Below are 21,465 nucleotides of genomic sequence, written 5' to 3'. Positions count from 1 at the left end.
ATGAAGGAATATTCTCGGGCCAACCCTGAAAAACGCTAACAACTTTAACTTTCCGTCCCTACAGTCAGCTGGAATCTTACAGTCGCCAGCTAAAATTCAAGTCTTACAAAAATGCAAAATGGAACCTACAAGCCCAACACACAAATATATTATCTACCTTTTTTTTCCCCCCTCAAAAAACAAGTCTGAACACGTGACTGTTGACTGTGATCAAAGGAAGATGTGACATGACCCTTCAAACATTCTGGATGCGTAGGTGGGACTAAACCGTGTTTGTGAATTAAGAATATGCATGCTCATTAAGACAGGCGGGTTACATTTACCACCAAACCTCTACATCAGCATTTGCCAACACTGTTCAGCTTTGAGTACCCAGAGCTGCGATCAGTTAACGTGAGAGCACCTCCTAGTAACATCCAAGTATTAAACTAACAACTATACCTCCCTAGCGCGTAAACGGAAGGAAGCTCAAATTGCGCCCCCTTCTCCTTACGCTGCCTTAGAACGTGACAGGCATTTGATTCCAGGTTGAAAAAGCGCCACGGTCACAGTCTAAGGAAACTGGAGTTTCCCAGGTCTCAGAGTAATTCTAGAGCTAAAGTGGTGACAGACATCACCTTTACATCAGATAATACATGCCAACACTCATCACTGACCCGAGAAGGCCACCTCCTCCTGTCCTGCCCAAGGGTTTGAAATCCAACACACTTTCTTCCCAAAATGGGACGCTACAAATAAATAAGATAACACCGTTAAGGCATTACTTGAGATGGGACTAGAAACACATTACGCGAGCAACCAAGCACTTGTCTGGAAGCACTGGAGCCTTTCGGGTACTGTTTTTCACCACAGTTTACTCGAGAAGAAATATAACAGGCAGAACAGATGCTGAGAAATTTCAGCTACCCTGGAGATAGCTGTGGTGAACAATAAGATTGAGACTAAGTGCTGCTTCTCAGCGGGAAAGTACCCACCAAATAAATACAGTGCTCAGACTGGTATAATTTGTGAGTGATACGGAGGCAAAAAAAAAAAAAGCAGACGTGAGGAACATAAGACCCGACTACAACCTTTCTTTTGTGTAGTACTGAAGTGTAAACACACTACACACAAAAACTATAGGTATTACGTGAACGTACAGGTCATGTCGTCATTACACAATTACTTTAATACTCACTAATATTATTTCTGTCCGTACCAGTACCTATAAAATCCAAACCTTTACTCATCCTCTGGCCGTACGCATCTTTCACCTCAACATACACCAAGAAGCATTCGTAAACTCCAAACGTGACTACCTACAAATTCCAGTAAAGCCTGCAGCTAGGACATATTTAGAGAAGACTGTGCAAAATTCGTGAAGAATACAGACAACATCACCAGTCAAGCAACTGAAAAAGCACGACGTTCCCAAATTCGACAACTTCTTGAGAAGAGGAACCGTAAACCTTTGCCCGTTGCATTATGTTTTTTTTCCTCGGTAACACACCAAAATAGTTTTTGCCGTTGGTATCCAACAGCACCTGGTTCCTAAGCCCGCAATCATCACAATCACTGACTCAAAGGCGCTGTCTCAACAACTACCCTGTTACCTTTACCTGGACGTGCTGAGGGTCGACAGAAGACGAGGATCAGGACCTGCGCCGGCACTTATTCCACCACATTCGCGCTGTCAGGGTTTGAGGAATGCCAGAACTTCGTCCATCTCCATTCGGTGCAGCCATCCCACGAGATCCACTGCTGTCTGCCCCAGGAAACACTGCCTGCCCTCAAAGACTCCAACAGACTGCGTCCCTAAGCGGGGCATTATTTTAGTCCTTCATCAGATAAGCGCAGCATCAAACCAGAGCAAGGAAAATGCCTTAGTTAACCCTTACAAAGCCTGCAGGGCATCACATGCTTCCCAACCCATCAACCACTCGGGATGTGCGAACCACGCACGGACACGACCTGCAGTACACACGCCTACGCTACTACACTTCCCTCCTCCCCTCTATTTTCTGCTCTAAAAGTACCAAGCTCAATGCCAAGGTAAACATGTGCAAGTAGTAAGGCACCAATTCACTCTAGATCAGCGGCTATTACCTTAGCGCCCAGACAAACGCTCAAATCCCCACGAGTCTCAAAAGTAACAACTCTAACATTTAACGAAACTTACCGGCAAGGGCCAAAGCTGCCACCACCAGCAGCTGCACTAGGAAGGCAATTCTCATACGCGCGTATATCTATCTCCCCTTCTTCTATTGTTTACCTCTGCTACCCGTAAGCATTACTTTCTCGATGCAGCACTTTAAGCCACGTCTTTTCCGCACGGCAACAACAATCGTAAGCAATAGTGCCTCCAGCTGCCTTGCGGGCACTAAACACGACTGCCAGCTTTTCCCCCCTCCAGACATAAGCAGTTATTGACGCTTTCTGCCTCCTGGAACTGCAATGCAATTACTGGGGGCTACGTCTGGTAACCTCTGCCTCCGCCTGATGCTGCTAGTTGCCGTGTTCATCAACCCAAAGAACAACAGGGCAGTGCTGCGCCCACATTCAGGACAGTGGCCTTCAAGGGAGACACGTGGAAATACAGCTGCAGCCTCCTTGCAGACAGAGAAGCAACAAGTACTTTGTTCCCAGGTCTCAGAGTAATTCTAGAGCTAAACTGACCGTCTTCAGGTTTATACTCAGATAATACATGCCAAGACCCACCACGGACCATGGGGAACTAACCTTTGTACGTCACGGGGGATGGCAGGGCAAGAGAGGAGCAGCTGGGGAGCTCGCACCCACACCCTAACACTCAACATGGGAATAAGGGTTGTCACACCTAAAAAAAGCACAGCTGTGCTGAAGTTAGCTCATACTCACACAACTGCCTTTCAGTGTCCCACACAAAGCTGCAGAGGCCAAGCGTTTCTCCAGAAGTAACGTGCTCAGGGCATCAGGTTTTCTTAGTGCGCCCTTTCATGGCATGACCTTTAAAAAGCACCAATAAAACATAAGTTCAGGTTCAAAAGGAGCTTTAAGATCATCAAGTCCAACCGTTAACCGAGCACTGCCAAGGCCACCACTTAAACCACGTCCCCAAGCACCGCATCTACAGGTCTTTTAAATACCCCAGGGATGGCGACTCCCCCACCTCTCTGGGCAGCCTCTTCCAATGCCTGACCGCTCTTGCGGTAAAGACGTTTCTCCTATTATCCAATCGAAACCTCCCCTGGCACAACTTGAGGCCATTTCCTCTCGTCCTATTGCTTGTAACCTGGGAAAGAGGGCTACCCCCCCCTCACTACAGCCCCCTTTTGGGCAGCTGCACAGAGCGATAAGGTCTCTCTTCCTCAGCCTCCTCTTCTCCAGGCTAAGCCCCCCCAGCTCCCTCAGCCACTCCCCAGCACGCTTGCTCTCCAGACCCTTCCCCAGCTCCGTTGCCCTTCTCTGGACACGCTCCAGCACCTCAAGGGCCTTCTCCGCCGGGCACGTTCCAGCCGCTCTGCCCCAAGCCTGGAGCCTTGCCTGGGGTTGGTGTGACCCAAGGGCAGGACCGGGCACTTGCCCTTGTTAAACCTCGTCCAGTTGGCCTCGGCCCGTCGATCCAGCCTGTCCAGGTCCCTCTGCAGAGCCTTCCTGCCCTCGAGCAGATGCCAGCCGGGTGGGTCAGGGCCAGCTCGGCGGGTTTCCAGCCCGGGAGCATTTCGGGCAACGCCGCAGCAGCACGTGCCTGCTCGGAGACGGATCTTCCTCCGCCTGCCCGGACCGCGGGCACGTTCCCGCCCTCCTTCCCGGCCTGCCCGAGCCCTCCCGACGGAGCGAAGGAAAACCCCCGATGAGCCCGAGGCGAACCCCAGCTCGCCGCTGACCAGGGGTCCCCCGGCGCCCGGCCCGACCCAGGCGGGCTCGGCCGCACTGCCCGACCCGGGCCCACCGCAGCGCAGCGCAGCGCAGGGCGCGGAGCGGCCGAGCCGGAGCCCCCGCGCCGGAGCCCCCGCGCCGCCCCAGGGCTCCGGCGCCGCCGCTCCGGCCGGGCCGGGCCGGGCCCCTCCCCGCCGCGCCGCGCCGCGCCGCGCGCAGCACCGACCTCGGCCGCCGCCCGCGCCGGAAGGGCGGAGCGCCCGGCAGGGCCCCGCTAGGGCTGCCGGTGGCGTTCGCCTGACCCGCGCCGGCGCGCTCGGGCGGGACCCGGCGGGCGGGACTCGGCGGCCCGCTGCGCGGAAGGACCCCGCCCGGAAGCGGGCGCGCCGCAGCGGGCGCCGCGGCTCTGGGGAGGGGCTCAGCCCAGGGAAGGGGGGCGACGGCGCTGCCCTCGGAAATGAGCCCTTTCCTTCCTAAGTAACGCTCTTACTTCGACTGCGCCGTTAGCGGTATCCTGAAGAAGACGGAATTTGGGGAATTTTCCGTAAGCCCTAAGAGTGAACTCCGTGAGCCCGGCACACAGACTTTGGCGGCCGGAGTCGGGAACTGAGAGACAGGGAAGCCCTTGTTCTACGACTCTAGCCTTGAGGAGAGCTGAGACACTGATGGAAGCAAACGTCCCGGCGCAGAAGCCGCTGAGAACGGGGCGATAAAGTGTATAGTCAAGGAGAACAACTGATTGGGATGCTGACAAGAACTAAAGCAAAGTGCCCTGTACGGGAGCTACCCTCGATATAGCAGTAAAAATCAGGCCCATACGCCGGCAACCGCCCCCTGTCTCTAGTAAGCAAGCCCCTTACTCCCTGAGCACGCGCGGTGAATTAAAAGCGAGCTGTACCTTTACATCGAGGCGAGAAAGCAATGAACCAATTATTAGTTGAGGCGTGTGAATATTAGCTGTGACTGACACATTTAACTGTACAAATGCCTTGCAGTTCCTCGGGGTGGGGTGCAGCTTTGTGGGTTACCACCTAGCACCCATCTTTGCACAAAAATTCATCAAATAAAACGACTCCGCTCTCTGTGGAGTTTGGTGTTCTGCACGCCAGGCGGACGAACCCGCCTTTCGGGGTAACGTTAGTTACCAACGCTGGGCTCTGGCAGATGCCATCCGTGCCGGGCGGGAATGCCTTTCTGAGACTCTGAATGAACAAATATGCGTAACGCTGGCTGGCACCGAGCAATGGAAAACAATGCTCTTTTCTGGGCCTGGATTTTGGGTCTGGGGAAGGGGTTGGGGGCATGTTGGGGAGCTTTGGTGTCTTTTTCAATACAGCAAATACTTGTCCAGCATGTCACAGTATTAATCTTCCCGCAGGTAAATAAGACGGCGGTTTACAGCCATGAAGCACTCTCTGAGCCATGTAGACGTCACACCTGGTGACAGGATTTGTACCGTCCAGCACTATATTCGGAGGGTGGGTGACGGGGTCTGTAGTGAAGCAGGGGCGTTTTGGTGTGTAGCTGTACATAATTTCACAGAGGGTTCAGTTGGGAAGGGACTTCTGGAGGTCACCCAGTGCATGCCCCCTGCTCAAGCAGGGCCACCCAGAGCCCACGTCCCAGGCCCATGTCCAGTTGGGTTTTGACTGTCTCCAAGGATGGAGACTCCACAACCTCTCTGGGCAGCCTGTGCCAGTGTTTGACCCACCCTCAGAGTAAAGAATAAAAAACCCAAAACAAACCAGAAAGTATGTTTTCTTGTGTTCGGGTGGGATTTCGTGTGTTTTCATTTGTGCCCATTGCCTCTTGGCCTGTCGGTGGGCACCACTGCAGAGTGCGTGGCTCCCTCTGCTTCCATACCAGGAGTTCCTGTTCATGCACGTTGATGAGATCCCCCTGAGCCTTCAACAGGCTGAACAGTCCCCGCTCTCTCAGCCTCACGCTCCAGACCCTTCATCATCGCCGTGGCCCACCCTTGGACCGTCTCCAGTATGTCCGTGTCCTGGACACGGGGATCACAGCACTGGACGCTGCGCTCCAGGCGCAGCCTCACCAGCGCTGAGCGACTTCCCCAAGAAGTCCGGGAAAGCGCACCCTGCCAGCACTGAAAGAAGGGCCTGTCCAAGGTAAAAAACAAAATCTCACAAAAATCCCTCCTTCTCAGCTGTTCTTGCCGCAAATCTGGTTAAGTGTGTATACGCTGATGGGTTTAAATGTACTGGATTTGAAATAAACAGGATGCTTTAAGTCATTCTTAAGGAAAGGCTACACAGTTTCACTTGAATCATCCTCACTGAACCGTCACTTGCTTAGGAAGCGTGGCCGTGAAAGAGGCCACGCGCTTGGGGCCGACATTCTGTTACTGCTGGGTAGTATCTAAATCCTTAAGACCGACGCGGGCGCAGGCAACCGCAGCGCAGGCCTTGGCGTTGCTGCGCTGGAAGGGCTGTTCAGCTGCCGGGGGCTGTAGCACAGCGAGAACCGCAGTACAGCTGTAACGTACGACAGACACTGCACAACTTACCTGAGATAAAATTTAAATGATGCGGCGAGCAAAGTGAAGAAAAGCAACTGCACCTCGCTGCTTATAAACAGCTTTTTACCAGAACGCAGCAGTGCCCATCAGAAATAGCATTTTGCTCAGCTAATTTTACCGCAAAAAAACCTTGTGTTGTGAGGTTCTCGTTTCTTGCCCCTGATTGTATTTGGGCTTTTGGGGTAATACCCAAGTTCAGAACAGCGTCTTTATAGAGGAAGATAAGGCAGCTTCCTACAGGTTCTTTCACATGGGGTCAGTTAAAACGGAAACATGTATAGAACGGAATGATCACGTTTCTTTCCTCTCACTATAATAAAATCACGTACCTGTATTTCTCAGGAGCTGTACTTTACATTCATCCGTAAAGAAGCAGCCTTCCCTAAGGTGCAAGAAGACAAGTATCTGCGTCATCAATGCTACAGGTTTCTTTGAGGCGCAGAGATAAACGCCCCGAATGAAAATTTCTGTCTGCTGGACCCAGGTGATTAAGACGGTTAAGCCACAGAGAAGAAGCCCTGTTATGCTGAGCCATGTGAGAACACAAACTACTTTCTGTCCGTACTGACTCATGGGCGTGTGCAAAATATCGGTGATCTGCAAGTAGTAATCCAGGCACCTTCGGCGAGAAAGAACACCTATCCGTGTTGTAATCTAGGAGAATGTTTCTGAAAGGTCTAGAAGCCAGTATCTAGTGGCTTTCAATTTTTTAAAAAGATGCAGGTTTCTCAAGGCCACACAACCACAGCGTTAGCATATTTGTTTTAGCAAGCGGTGGCCCTGTAGGTCACCGTGTGCTGTGACAAGGTGGTCCTGAGGAGACAGAATTGCTTTTTTAAATTTCCCTGAGATTTGTTTATTTGATATCCACCCAAACCCCAGTGTTAGAACAGTGGGACAAATCTGTATCGTCATAAACAATACAGAAACACCTAAAATCCAATTCCTTGTTGCATGCTGAATGCCTTCGCAGACAAAAAAAAAAAAAAAAAGGAAAAAAAAAGTCTGACTTATGTTCCCTTTTTCGATCACATCAATTTTACAGGGAAGGTGTTTGCCTCTTCTCCCACCAAAAGCCAAAGATTTGAGCGAAAGGGAGTGAGTGGGGAAAGAGCACAACCAACCTCTTTGGAATTCAGAAATGTTTAGAAAACACCAAGTTTGTCAGTGAGAAGGGATGAAGTAAGAGAATGGCCGGGGAGTGCAGAAGTAGTGTTCTATCGTGTATGGAATAAAAACATTTGGAAGGAAAATGGTTTTCTCCACGTCTTTGTAACTGTGTTGAGAAGCGCACAAAAATCCTCTTCCGTGAGAGCACAGGGCGCCACAGCAGCCCCATGCGTGCTTGATACATTTCATTAAGCCTTCTGTTTGCCAACATCCTCACGAGATATGATCATCCTTTGAGTCTGAGCAGGCCCCTTGTAAATCCAAACAGAAGAATTGCAAGAATGTTCGCTGATCATTTTTTACAATATTTTAACCAGATCTTTCTACACTTGCTGTCGTGGTTTAGCCGGCAACTCAGCCCCACGCAGTCGCTCGCTCACTCCCCCACCGGTGGGATGGGGGAGAGAATCAGAAGGGTAACGCTCGTGGGTTGAGATAAGAACAGTTTAATAATTGAAATAAAACCAACAACAACAACAAAGCAATGGAAAGGAAAACAACGAGAGGCGCGAAACCCGGGGGGGTGGGGGGACGAACCACCGAAACAAACCACAGGCGACGCAGCCGCTCGCCGCTCGCTGCCCGCCGACCCGACGCCGCGCCTCCCCGAGCCGCAGCTGCCCCCCCCCCCTTAATATACTGGTCATGGTGTCACATGGTATGGAATGAACATGCCATTGGCCAGTCGGGGTCAGCTGCCCCGGGCGTGGCCCCGCCCCGCCCAGCCTCCCGCCGACGCGGCAGAGCGCGGGAAGCTGGAAAGGTCCCCGACCACCACAGGCACCGCAGTGAAGAGAATTAACCCCTTCTCAGCCAGAACCAGCACAGAAGCAAACACGGTTTCGGTATTGCCACCTTCCATTCGTGTACTGTTCCTGGATTCAGCCTTCGCTTAGAAAAAGGACTTGTGACCTAAATGGCAAAGCATTTCCCTCTCCTAACTGGCTTTCCAATCCATTACTTCCTCACAGAGATGCTGTCTGCATCTTCCGTAGACTGCGTTTGGTCTGGTGCCTCAAAGGATGGTAAGAAAAGCCGTATTCAGGACAGAAGTCCATACATTTCGGTGCCCTCTCTCACAGCAGCCGGGAGCAGATGCTCACATAAATTTAAGGAGCGAGGTCACGTTTCAGCATAGCTGTCTCTCTCTGTCAGCCGGCTGTACTGCCCACCTCAGTCAGTGACTCAGCCCTCGTTATAAGGCAACTGCAGTTATGCAGGTCTTATAACTAATTCATTAATTTTCCTAATTTCTACACTCAGATAAGAAAGAACAAAAGAAGGAAAGAAGGTAAGGGAGGGAGGAAACGAGGATGGGAGCAAGGGGGAGACGAAGGAGAAGAGAGAAAGAGACAAAAAAGAGAGAAACCCTCATCGTTGGTAAGCCCTCTTAGTCAGGAAAACAAAATCTTGAGAGCGGATTATGCAACTAAATGGCTGAAATTCCACCTGTAATGGCCTTCTGCTAAGCTTTGTCTCTCCTAAGTCGTCAGCCTTTAAGTTCTCTACTTGCATTGCAGTACCGCAAAGTCCTCGTAGAGTTAACAATAGCCAGCACCCTTTCTACCTTAATAATATGCTGCTTTTAATTCCCCACAGCCACCTGTTTTCCCTAGCCTCCACTCCACACACCCTCACTCTTCACCATTGGTGATCCGGAGGAAACTGCTGCTGCTTCTGGAGTGATTTAGCAACCCTTGACACAGGAAGTCGGGTCTTTGCCCTTGCAATTGACTCTCCAGCCATACCTGGAAAGGCAATACATGATGTCACTTCAGGAGTTAGAGAATGATTGAAATGGTTATAAAACCAAACTTGGTTAGTCTTTGAGAGCCCTGCGTGAAGAAAGCTGGGCACGAAAGAGATGGATCAATGACAATTCTGATGAGCTCGGTCTAGGGAGCTGTGGGAAGGGGAAGGAAACAAAGGGAGAGCTATGGGAGGGGAGGGGAATTTAGGGAGTTGGAGCAGGTGCTGGGAGCCAGGACTCCTCAGTTCTCCTTTCAGCTCTAGGACTGTGGTAAACTTTGCCAGATACAGTTCCTTACCCATTGTTCCCCACCTCTGTCAATAAGGATGTGGGCCAAAAGGCAAAGAGAGTTCCTAGAGGATGCCAGTACCTATTTCACCAGCCCTGCAAGGCTGGGGCACGTGCATGCCACAGACAATCCGGCAAACCCCAGCTCAATAGTCCAAAGGTCAGAAGTCAGGGACAGAGTTGCTGCAGGAAAGAAATTTAGCAATAGCATGGAGATTGTGCTTATGGTTGCCATAGGACTTGAGCTGGGATTTGCGTATGAGTAAAGGCTGTAAAAAACCCAAGAGCCACATTTACAGTAACATACAAGACTGAGTTTATAATTAAAAGAGAGTTACCTATGGGCGTTGTGAATGGAGTTTTTTAGATGACTTAAAGAATCACCGTCAAAGGTATTAGCAAAATTGGTTTTAAGAAGATATTGTGAAAGTGCGACTTCACAAAGTTCGATGGCAAGTTCACTCTATTAATTACTGCATGGAAGAAACATATAAAGGAAACATGAGTTACACTGGAGTTAAAATGATTCACAGAGAGACCATGGATGCAAAAGGGCAAGGAAGACCCTCCCATTGAGTCATGAGGTTCAGAGCAGAACCCCTTGCTGGCTAAACTCCTGATGGAGCTTAGGTGTGGCCTAGGTCCAACCTTAGTCTCAGACTTGGACAACGTTTTATGTCTAAGGGATTGTACATGCAAAGTTTACGTAACGTTTCATTAGCATCAATTCAACACACAATCAAAGTTACCAGGACAAAATCAAAGTCATCATACTACAAGGTTTTGTGTGATATCAGCTGCTTTCCAAATCTCTGCCCTTGGTGAAAGGTCTCTCTGCCTTGAGCGGCAACCCTGAGAGGTGTCCCAGCTCAAGGGGAGATCACCACCACACATCCACGCTGCCTAACCAGGAGAGCTCAAAGGTGGCTCACTTAGGCTGTCATATTTATGGGATAAAGTGGTTGGCTCGTAGCCAAATCGCGTGCGATGGACAAGGTATGCGTGAGACTCCTTGTACCCACAGCTTTCTTCCTGATAAATGATAAATGATCCTTAGGCAAGGCACCTGCTCTTGATGTGTCAATCACGTGATGGGTGTTCCAAGCTCATATGCACTGATGCCCTACGGTGGCAGTCTGCTGCTTCGTGGGTTTTTAGAGAACAGATTGAAACTAGAGGAGTTCGTGGGCCCGGCTACGGCTCAGGCCTTTACCTTCTCCGCAGCCTGCACCAAACCACCACTGTTGCATTAATAGTAGGAGTCTGAGGAGTGGCAAGGTTCAGACAGGACCCCCTTGCTTTCTAAAATCCTCCTCCGAGAGGAGTCTAGGTGCGGCTAGGTCCAGTCTTAGTCTCAGACGGTTTATTTTCTAAGGGTTGTAGAAGCAACCACTCATCAGAGTATTTGTTGTCAGTAACTAATCTGGCAGATGCCCGGCCTGCTCACGTTCAGTGAGAACCATCACGGCTAGATCAATGAATAGTGCGATTTATTAAAGCGACAGATACACAGGTTCTTTGGGTCACCGGTGATAAGATTGCTGGTTACAAGACGCACATAAATACCGAGGATATGAGTACACTGCTGGGCTACAAGTATGCTAAACAAATATGAAGCAACTCTACTATGAAGCAAAGCAACTCTAATACGTTAGAGATTTAAAGTGACTCTGTAGAGGTTTCCAATCTTACCCAAAGGCATCCCACCGCGGGGTAAGAGAAGCTCAGCCCATCGACTGGTCCCAGAAGTCAGAGTGGTACGCGATGGTATCTTCCCTGACACCCTCTTTCTCTTCACAAATTTCATACTATTCTTTATCTTTCAGGTGGAGCCTGAGTGACTCTAGTCATACATCCCTTTATTATGGCTGGCGTAAAATTTCCTCGCTTTGCTTTTAAAGATGTAGGCTAGAAAAATTCAAAGCGCGTGCCCAGTGAGGGGTGGCCGCACCTTAGAGGCGGGTAACTTTTGGGATGGAGGTGTGTTTTGGTATTAGAATGATATTATAGTGAGCAAAGTTCACCAAAAGGACAGCATTTAGTCAAAAGCATGACGGACCGTTGGCCCAGGGTCGCAAATGTGCAGCGTACCAGCTCCATGGTACCTGGAGTTCCCGTTTATCACAGAGCCCGGCCGCGATGCCCCCACACCGCTCCACCTTCCGGACAACTCCTCTCAGAGTCAGTACGCCAAGTTCTCCTGGCATTGCTGACATCTAAGGTTACCAGGGAACTTTCATGGAACGGCTTCCTCGCACGTCAGCTGCATTTCACCCTGAAAGCTTCTTCAGCGCTGTACCTTTTCTAAAAACATAAGCTCAGCGTCTAAGTCACCTCCAGCGATTATTCCACACACCACCAGTCTGGTCAAGGGGTCGAGCACATCCGTCACAATGGGTTAGGACCAGCCTTAGGTTGATTCTGTTGATGCAATTCAGAATTTTCCTATGATTTGAGGGTAGGTTTGCTATAGGGGCCATTTCTGGGTAATCGCAAGAAATGAGGCCACCCCAGGCTGCTCTAAATGAGGGTTTGGCTACACATGCATCGATTTTAGGGTACCATAGTTACCAAATCTTGAGCCGGTCACCAGCTCGGTGTTTGAGGTTAGGGATACTTCATGGATCAAAGGCTGTAGTTACCTCGTATGGATGTTGTAGTTTAACACCAGTAGGCTGCTACGTTGCTTGATCTCTCTGCCCTGGAGGGATGGGGAAGAGGCTTGGAAGAGTAAGAGTGAGAAAACTTGTGCGTTGAGATAAAGACAGCATAACAGGTAAGGCAAAAGCTGTGCTCACAGGCAAAGCAAAACAAGGAATTAGTACACTACTTCCCCTTAGCCACTTCCAGGAAAGCAGGGCTCCCAAGGCCTGGCCCTGGGAGCCCCGAAGAGCTGGCCCAAGGCTTATTGCTCGCCCCACAACCCGCCCTGCAGTCTGCCCGGCTGCCATGGCGTGACCGAAATCGGGAATAAAACTCCGTAACACCAATGTAGTATGAAGAAGCGGGCATTCTTTATTACGGTGCCAGACGCACAGGGGATAATTCCTCCTAGTGTGCATACCGCAAGGCGTGATAGACAAAGCTTAGATTGCTCGGTTATATACATATGCATTAGCTTTCCTGGAACTAATTCTAACACTTGCTTCCTAATTACCCGTGCGTTTTAAGTCCCTCAGAAGCCCCTCAAGAGGTATCGGGTGGTCCCTAGTGCTTTGCTGAAGGGGTGTTTTTTCTGTCCTTTCCATGAACTCTGAGTCCTTCTTCCACATATGGTCGTGAGTTGGCCCATCAAGTAATCTTGTCACAGTGTGTGGCAAGGTGAGTCGGTTCCACCGGGTGTTGTGACTCTTATCTAGATGGAGATGTCCATAGTTCCTTCTGTCTTGGTTTCGACTGGCGCCAGCTGCTAGGTCGTTTGCATCCCCGTCATGCTCGCAGAGATTACGTCCTTGAGTGCATTCTTGCCTAGAGGCCCCTCACAATATCAACCTCTGATATTCAGTTCACAATAACCTTTGTGCCTGACTGCTCAGGTGCCGATTCAGATCGGTGGTGGCAAGAATGATCCTCCAGCCTTCCTGCCTGTGCATCCTGAGCGTGAACCCTCTCTGCTTCTTCCCCAGCCTCAGCCACAACAGCCTCTGCTCCTCATCTCTCAACAACATATTCAAGACCACCTGTATCTCCTTCCACTCTGGGTCATGATTCTCCACAACAGTTTCCAATACCTTCGCCACCTTTGCCGCATCTTCCCCATACATTAGAGCCATCTCCTTCCAAGCCCATCAGCCTGCTACTGAGAAGGGTACTTCAACCCGCACCCACCCTCCTGTCGGACCCACGGCCTGCCTTAAGGGTGCTTGTAGCACTGCCCCCCGTCTCCTAGTTCTTCCTGCTACAGCACTGAAATTCCGACCCCCCTTCACTTTCTATTACTAGCGATAGAACGAGGGGAGATGGCTTCACGCTGCATCAGGGGAGGTTTAGATCGGATATTAGGAACTACTTCTTTACTGCAAGAGCGGTCAGGCATTGGAACAGGCTGCTCAGAGAGGTGGTGGAGTCACCATCCCTGGAGGTATTTAAAAGACGTGCAGATGTGGCCCTTCAGGGCATGGTTTAGGAGACATGGTGGTGTTGGGTCGGGGCTTGGACTTGATGATCCTAGAGGTCTTTTCCAACCTTAGTGATTCTGTGATTCAGCACCACCATTTACACCCCCATATCCACTTGTCCAACTTCCCTGTTTCCACACTGATCGTTACCTCCCTGTAGACTTCCCTGTCCCGGAGCCACTAATCATCCTACATCATCTTCCTCTTCCACCAGCTCCTTGTATTTTACACCTCCTTTTACCAGTACTACATGCAGAACAACATCATTTGGGTGGTTTGTCCCAACATTGTTCTAAGGCCAAAACATTTGCATCCTTAGTAATCGATCCGCAATCTTTTCCCCTTTTCCAACCGCTGCTCTGCAACGTGAAAAACAAACCCACGTATGGGATCTCATCCCATTTTCCTTCTCTTTTGCAAAACATCATCGACTGCACTATGGTATTATTGCATTATAATACATACTATTTTAATATAGTAGTATTATAGTATTATATTTCAAAGTATAGATCGGCGACCAATGATTACAACGCTCAGTTAACTGCTTCCTTGTGAGGGGATCGAACCCACCCCCACCCCCCTTCCAATGCTTCAGTCAACGCCCTAGAGGTGACTTCTTTAAGACGTTGCCTTTAGACGATTCCCCACCCATATTAAATGTGACTTCCAAGACAACTATCTGATCCGAACATGCAAAAATAAATCCATATTCTGATAACCACGCCAAAATTCAGAGACCAGTCAAGACAAGTAGCCAAACTGGGGACTCAAACCCCATTCAGTGGGACTCTAACCCGCTTGGTCAACTTTGGGGACTCGAAGCCCTTTCCAAACCAGGCAGGGGACTCGGACCCCCCCAACAAGAAAACATCCTTGGCAAAGTTCTTCTTCTCTTAATAACTGACCAAAACAACTATTACAAGCACCGGTACTTAAAACCAAATTATAACTACAATTTCCAATTAAACAACCTTTCCCCTCCTGCGCGGGCAGCCCTTTGGCTGGTACGTGAGGCATTCACGCCAGCAAGCGCCTCATTGCTTGACCTCTCGCCGGGCCTCGAACCCAGCGGCGGGACTCGAACCCGGGGCCCTGGCTGGCGCTCCGGGCGCGCCCGTAGCAACGTGCTCGTCCGTCGGCACGCGGCCGCAGCGGGGCGGGGCCAGAGAAGGGGCGCTGCGGTGGTTGGCGGGGGGCCCTGCCTGTCCCCGCCTGGCGGGCGCCATTGGCTGAGAAGCCGGGAAGAGGGTGGGCGGGCGCCTGGGGGAGCTCCTGCAGAGCCCGCGCGGGCCGGCGGGCGGGGCCAGTCGCCCTCTTGTGAACTGAAGCCGGGCCCTTCGGCCTGCCCTGGGCTGGGGCCACTTGCGGAGCCTCCAGGGGCGGCGGGAGGAGCGCTGACAGGCTGGGCCTCCCCTCTCTAGATTCAGTCTTGGGAATGCTTCCTATCTTCCTCGTTTTTAAGAAAAAAATTGCATAGAAGTTGTAACATTTTCCACACGCTCCCGAATTCCCCTCCCACAGCGTGGAACGTCTTGAGCACCCCACTTTGGAGACAAATCTTCTACAGTTCTACAGCCATCTCAATTGCCACATCTTTTAGATTTATTTGTTCTTCCTCCCCTTCTTCTTCTTTCTCATGTTTGACTTTTTTTTCTCTCTGGTTTCACCTGGGGCTTTCCGGTTGCGCCATCTTCCCATGAACCTGCACTCGATAAATGCAGGTGTACGCTGGGTTTCCCCAGTTGCTCTTCACAAGAAGTTTGATAGACGGAAAGGCTCTGGGAAGCGGCGCGTTCTGTGAAGAAGAGTGGGAAAAGGAAACGGGGGTGTTAAGAGCGGCAGTGCAATCACCCCGTCTTTGCATGCCGGCCCGGCTGGGGCTCGGTCTCCCTTCCCTCTGCCCCTTCCCGCTGCTGCTTGCTCTGTGCTGACAGGGAGGCCGGGGAGGCGCTCCTGCGCGTGGGGCACCTGGTGTGCAACCCCGCCGAGCTCCCGCTGCCTGCTGTGCCTGCTCTCCCCCTGGCAGGCGTGAGAGCGCCGCGGGAGAAGGGGCGTGCTATGGTGGGAGGAGAGGACACTGTCCAGCCTGCCAGCAGGCCGCAGCATGGAGCGACGGTGCTGCCCGACGCCTCTCGCCACCAGGCCGCCCTGTTTCTCCACGGCACAAAGACGCTGCTTGCGTGGAGTGGGCGCACGTGCAGCTGCCTCTGCTGAAGGCACCGGGCGCAGCCAGGGATCTCTCGGGACTCATGCTCCTATGGGCCTGACCCTGCCCTTGCTACCCTCTTGCTACCACCACCGCGTGCTACTCAGCCCTCCCAAGCCCGCAGGTCTCTCTCTCATGACGGCGGCCCGGGCCCCTCTGCCCAGGGAGAAAAGAAAGCATGCGTGCCCTTCCTCCATGGACTTGCAGGCAAACCTGCTGTGCTCCCTGGCATCTCGTCCCCGTGCGTGGAGCATACCTTCAGAGGGAAGGTCTGAATAGCCTCTTTTGCCACGTTGTACGTGAACGTCCCAAGGAGAGTTTCCTCTTCTCCGTCCGCATCCACTCCCTCAGGGGCAAAGCACAAGGAGAGCCGCTCAGACTCATCCCGACAGAGAGGCAAGGTACACGCTGGCTCAGCCCTGTTATCCACCCACCCTCTCCTGGGGCTCGAGCAGCAGCCTAGCACCGGGTATGGTGGAGCTCAGTCTCCGCTTTGAGATTTGGTCAAGAACCCAGAGGTGCTTGGCCAGAACAAACCTTAAGAGGGATGAAACCTCTCGAGCCCCTGAAGCGTCCCGCGAGGGCGCTGCAGTGCTCGCGAGAGATCAGGACACAAACCCCAGAAGATGCACAAAAGCAAGCAGGGCCCTGTCCTGGCTTTGCCCCAGGGTCAGATGCCCGCCAGAAGGGCCCAGCAGAGACTTACAAAGACAACGACGTCTCTGGGGGCACTGATGACGGTCCCAGATGGAGACACGTCTTTGGAGATGTGCTGCACAGTGACGGCAGTCAGATGGACTCGTGCTGGCAACCTGATGACCACCTGGCCCTGATGCCCTTGGAAAGGCCAGCAGTTTCCTGGGGAAACATCCGCCTGCAACCAGAACGCGACAGCAATGAAGTGTGAGAGAGCACTGGGGCCAACACCACTGCCCATGTAGCTCGAAGCATAGGCGCCAGCATGTCTGTGGGGCCTATTTCAGCTTGAAAATGAGGCGCCTGTGAGGAACTGGACAGAAGTAGGAGGCCCCCTGCCCTGCCTGACAAAGGGGGTCTCAGTATTAGGGAGCAGAGGAGAAGAGTGGTTACGAAAGCATCCTAGTCAGGCCCGCGCAGAAACACGTCCCTGCCCAGCGGCTCTGCAGGGCACCCGCCACCTCCCGCCTCCCGCCCGCAAAAAGGCACAGTTAGGGGTGAGTGTGGAACCAGGGTCGCCAGGGAGGAAGGCTTTCACCCAGCTGTGGCAGAGGACTGTGGGCAAGATGCAGCAGTTCACCTCTGTTCACCTCGCCAGGGGAACCACGGATCTCTAGCAAGCCCAGCCCTGTGTGAGAGCTTTGGTGTCCGGAACCTGAGCAGCACGGTGGGCTTGACCAGTACCACTGGCCTGAGGGGAGAGCCCCTGAGGTCAGTCCCCAACTTCTCAGGAAGGAAGGACACCTTCCCTGAAGATTTCTGCTACGATACCTGCAAAATAGTCTCAGGAGGCTTGGCAGCGCGGAAGAACCATAAAACCCTGCAGCCCCAATTCTCTTGGCAGTCGTAGGTCTCGGAAGTTCTCTGCCTGTCAATGGTGGCACCTGTAAGGAAGGGAGAGCAGATGACTGCTAGAGGCCGCAGACTAGAAGGGAGCTGGTGCTCAGGAGTATATGTGACGCCGCCGTCCAGCTCCACGTCTGTCAGTCCTGTCCTCATCACCACGCTGGGGGCGGGGGGGTGCCCAGCTGCACAGAGCAATGACGGCAGCCCCATCCCTGGTGAGTGCTTCTCTCACAGCACCACGAGGAGAAGGTCTGAGGGCTCTGGGAGCCTGCAGGCGCCCACGAGCATGACAGCAGACCAAAGCTGAGGGCTTGGAGCATGAGCAGCAAAGGACGGCCCAGCCATTCCCTTTGCAAATGCAGCGGAGAGGAGCAGAGCCCCTCCATCAGCACAGGAAGACGTGCGGGGGCAGCGCCAGGGGCACCTGTGTGGAGGCCGAGGGCTTGACTGGGAGGGAGTCTGAGTGACCCACTCTGCCACAGCCTTGCTCTTGGACCCCGTGAAGGATTTAAGCTGCCCCATTTTGGAGAGCAGTGCCTGGAGCACGGGCTCCTTTGGGGAGTGCTACGGGCAAGCGCAGGGCAAGGACTGGGCTGCTTGTGTCCATACCAGAGCTTTCCAGGGCCCAGTCAGACATCTCGACGTAGGCACCCAAAGCCTTCTTGGACGCTGCCTGGTTCACTTCCTGAGCTTCCTGGGAACGCCAGAAATCAACACAGAAAAGGACCACATCAGCAGGCAGTGCAGCGTGGCTCCTAGCGCCCACAGAGGCAAAGGGTCAGTGTCAGGAAGGCAAGGCAAGCCTTGTCCACAGAGCTGCAAGACTCTCTGCTGCTGGCGTGAGCCGTGAGGACTAGGAAGATTATCTGTGGCCATGGCCATGGCCATGACCCCAAGGTGTGCTGATGTGGGTCCCCACACCACCGTCCACACCCTCTGTGCTCTCCAAGTCAGGTGGGAGAGAGGCTCAGGCCCTGTAAGCCATGGCTGGCACTGTACGTGTGCCTGGGTGCCACCACCGCCTCAGGAGCCTGCTCAGAGGAGCCAGAGGCACCGGCGCACCTAGGAAAGGCTCTCAGGAGTCCTCTGCTGCCTGAAGTGGCCTTGTTACACTGGGGCTGGAGAGGGGCCTGTGCAGTGCAGAAGCTCACCCAGCAAGCTGCTGGGGCAAAGGCTGGGTTGCTGCAGTCAGCAGTCTGACCCCACCAAGAACCCTGAAGAAAATGTTCTCAGGGGTTCTGCCCAGCCAAGCCTCCCTCCCCAAAATGCAGGATCACCTTCAAACTGCGGATCTGTGCCCTCAGCCGAGCCACCTCCTCCAGCAGAAAGCGTGTCTTTTGGGTTTCCTCCGCCACCAAAACGGGCAAGTTCCTGCACGACAGGAAAGCCGATCTCGTCAGAGAGCGGCCCATCGCCTCTGGGGAGCGTCTGAGCTCAGCAAGAGGAGAGAGAGACACGTGTGCTTTCCCTGCTTTGCCAGTGCTTCCCTTCCGCACCAGGCTGAGCAAAAGGCAAAGGCAGGAGGGAAGTACGGGAGCCCTGGCTGTTAGGAAAGTGAGTGCAGGTAGCACGAGGTCGGCTGACGCTTCTGCACAGAACCAGTTCCAGCTCAGGAAACCTCTCTTACCACAGCATCTTCAGGTTTGCCGACGACACACGTGTCAGCTCCTGGGAGGGAAAAATGCTCCATTAGAGCATCTGCTACCAGAGTTGCCGCGGCTTCCCAGGAGAGGCTTCCCTAGGAAGGCACAAGCTGCCGCTTCTTTGGGTCAGCCTGCGTGGCAGCAGCACAGCCTGTGATTCCTCCAGCCACTGCCAGCAACGAGTCACTGACCTCTATCAGTCCCTTTGCCTGCGTTGTCCACACCGGCAGCGAGGTCGCGCAGTAAGCACCAGCTGCAATTCACATCACCGAGAGACGGTTATTTTAGCGGAGTTGCTAGCCATCCCTGCAGCTGCGTTGTCGCCTGCCTGGTGCCCTGGGGCTGGGCAGCAGGTGAGCTGAGGAGGTGGGGAACGTGGGGTGCAGAGAGAGGACGCGCCTCTGACCGGGAGCCATCAGCCCAGGCTTGAGGGGACTGCGTAGCCGTGGCCTTCAGGTGTGCTCGGTGCCCCAGAGCTACTCCCCATTTCCCCTCACTGCTTCGGTGAGCACCGAGGCTGGGCTGCATGGGCTAGGAGAGGTACCTCTCCATGGGTCCCCCTGCACGGCCCCTCCCGTCTGGGAATCCCCAGCTCAGGCTTGGAAAGAGCTACGCCCTTCTCTCGCAGACTTGCAGACTAAGCAAGCCATTTGGCCCAGTGGCCAGAGCAGCAGCACGGCTGGGAGGCTACCAGTCTTACCGGTAGTCCAAACGCCAGTGCCAGTCAAGGACCTCCTCAGGACGCACCCGCACCACGGGCGTTTCACACATACTGGCCCAAAAGGAAAGCTGGCATCCAGCACAGCCAGGCTGTGTTTGCTCATGAAAACTCACCCAGAGCCACTGGGAGCCACAGGAAGAAGACTTTCAGGAACCTCTTGCTCTGCGGGCCCATCTTTTGCCTAGAAGAGAGTCCTTTGGGTGTCAGTACTGCAAGTCTTGGGCAAACCCCCTCACCCGTGGATTTCCCTCCTCAGGCCCTAAAGCCATTGCTTTGCACGCCTGCTACTGACAGAGAGCTGACAGATTGGCGCCCAGCACGAACACGATTTCTGTCCGCACCATTCAACGCTGCCGGCAGATCTTCCCCAAACGAAGGGCTCCAGGAGCACCTTCCGAAAGGGAATGAAAATCATGCAGGGAAGTAGAGAGGTTGAGCAAATGAGGACTGCTTTTCAGTAGTCCTTCTGGTGTGGACCTTGCTCTCTCTCTTTGGCTGAGAGAGCAGGCCTGTTCTCACTTGCAGTCACACAGATTGCTCTTAGGGGTGTTTCTCCGCACAGCTGGGAAGCGCAGGGGCCTTGTCTGGCTTTCCTTCCAGACCTGTGTGGTCTCTTGCCAGAGCTGGGGAAGACCCTTGCCCTGCGGAGGCTTGGCTGTGCTCCTGAGCTTCTGGCTACACGGCGGTTTGTCCTACTACATCTCCGGGAGGGTTCTGGGGCTCCGGCAAACGCCTGGGAGTGGGGCTGCCAAGGGGCTTTGCTCTTGGCTCTCCCCGAGAACGGGCACCGCACAATCTTTGGCGCACGAGCAGGAGCCCCGCGCTGCTGGGTGGGGAACACCCTCTGCTCTCCCCCTTGCTTGGGGGAAGGGACATTCCCCTTCTCCCCCCGCCCCCCACCACAGCAGAAACAGGTAGTACGTACCTGGCAAAGATGCGCGTGCTCAGCAGATGTCTCCACAGGGAGACAAGGGCACCTGCCGGATGCCAAGCCAGGCTGAGGACCGCCCCTGGGCAAAAAAGCAAGAGAAAAGTTAGGCCTGTCTCTTGAGGTCTCTTCTCTAGGATGCCCAGCCACACGTGTTTGAGCTCCCTGCGGGAAGGCGGGCACCCAGTCCTACGCACTCCCTCCCTCCCTGGGGCAGCCTGCACTTCTCCTGCCTCTCGTGACATTTGGCCAGAGCTCTGGCACAGCGCAGCTCTCCAAGTTCACCCCAGGGGACTTCACAGCAAGCAGCAGTGCTGAGCTTACTTGCAATTCCTGTGGCCTTGTTGCGCCACTTGGCAGGCCCTTGCGTGGCAGAGCAGGGAGCTGAGGTAGAAGGGACCATCACCAGCTCCACCTCCATGCATAGGTTCCTGTGGGAGGAAAAAGACAAATGCCGGTTGCCCACCATCCCCACGCCACGGGAGCCGAGGCGGGCAGGAGCAGCCTGAGCAGAGGCCCTTGACAGAGGACGGGCTGTCCCAGCAGCAGCGAGAGAGGGCAGCACAGCCGGGCTACTTCCAGGCCCTCGTCCCTCTCCTTTCCCCATCCTTTGCTTTACAGGCCTGCAGTGGGAGAAGAGGAAGCAAGCTGGCTGCAGCAGTCCCCCGCCTCGGGACGCCCACCCGGCAGCACAGCCCTATTCTGAGCCCGTCACTCCCTGCT

At 53.5% G+C, this 21,465-nt stretch overlaps 1 protein-coding gene, 2 long non-coding RNA genes and 2 other non-coding genes across 6 annotated transcripts in view; 1 reads left to right on the top strand and 4 right to left on the bottom strand.

Moving 5' to 3' along the window:
- Positions 1-572: 572 nt before the first annotated feature.
- On the bottom strand, positions 573-657 carry LOC142067406 (small nucleolar RNA SNORD45). Its single transcript, XR_012664019.1, has one exon. It is a non-coding gene; the product is annotated as a small nucleolar RNA SNORD45 (small nucleolar RNA).
- LOC142067107 (uncharacterized) lies at positions 640-2,966 on the bottom strand. Its single transcript, XR_012663894.1, has 3 exons — positions 2,857-2,966; positions 1,599-1,794; positions 640-728 (listed from the first exon to the last, which is right to left on the bottom strand). It is a non-coding gene; the product is annotated as an uncharacterized LOC142067107 (long non-coding RNA).
- LOC142067425 (small nucleolar RNA SNORD45) lies at positions 2,623-2,705 on the bottom strand. Its single transcript, XR_012664037.1, has one exon. It is a non-coding gene; the product is annotated as a small nucleolar RNA SNORD45 (small nucleolar RNA).
- A 1,240-nt stretch (positions 2,967-4,206) lies between the features above and the next one.
- Positions 4,207-5,588, top strand: LOC142067108 (uncharacterized). Its single transcript, XR_012663895.1, has 2 exons — positions 4,207-4,680; positions 5,216-5,588. It is a non-coding gene; the product is annotated as an uncharacterized LOC142067108 (long non-coding RNA).
- An 8,563-nt stretch (positions 5,589-14,151) lies between these two features.
- The window catches only part of LOC142067106 (voltage-dependent L-type calcium channel subunit alpha-1S-like), a 37,010-nt gene continuing 29,696 nt past the window's right edge, over positions 14,152-21,465 (bottom strand). For both annotated transcript variants that reach the window (XM_075115405.1, XM_075115406.1), the window contains 11 exons: positions 21,067-21,173; positions 20,740-20,824; positions 19,928-19,995; positions 19,285-19,346; positions 19,078-19,118; positions 18,728-18,821; positions 18,060-18,144; positions 17,376-17,488; positions 16,615-16,782; positions 16,165-16,254; positions 14,152-15,497 (listed from right to left, as the gene is read on the bottom strand). In XM_075115405.1, coding sequence (XP_074971506.1) covers positions 15,366-15,497; positions 16,165-16,254; positions 16,615-16,782; positions 17,376-17,488; positions 18,060-18,144; positions 18,728-18,821; positions 19,078-19,118; positions 19,285-19,346; positions 19,928-19,995; positions 20,740-20,824; positions 21,067-21,173 — 1,045 coding nt within the window. In that variant the 3' untranslated portion in view covers positions 14,152-15,365. The remainder of the gene's footprint in view (positions 15,498-16,164; positions 16,255-16,614; positions 16,783-17,375; positions 17,489-18,059; positions 18,145-18,727; positions 18,822-19,077; positions 19,119-19,284; positions 19,347-19,927; positions 19,996-20,739; positions 20,825-21,066; positions 21,174-21,465) is intronic.

Source organism: Phalacrocorax aristotelis, chromosome 21 (assembly GCF_949628215.1).
Source record: "Phalacrocorax aristotelis chromosome 21, bGulAri2.1, whole genome shotgun sequence".
Lineage (NCBI taxonomy): Eukaryota > Metazoa > Chordata > Aves > Suliformes > Phalacrocoracidae > Phalacrocorax > Phalacrocorax aristotelis.
The sequence above is the reverse complement of the archived record's forward strand: the minus strand, read 5'-3'. Positions and strand labels throughout refer to the sequence as shown.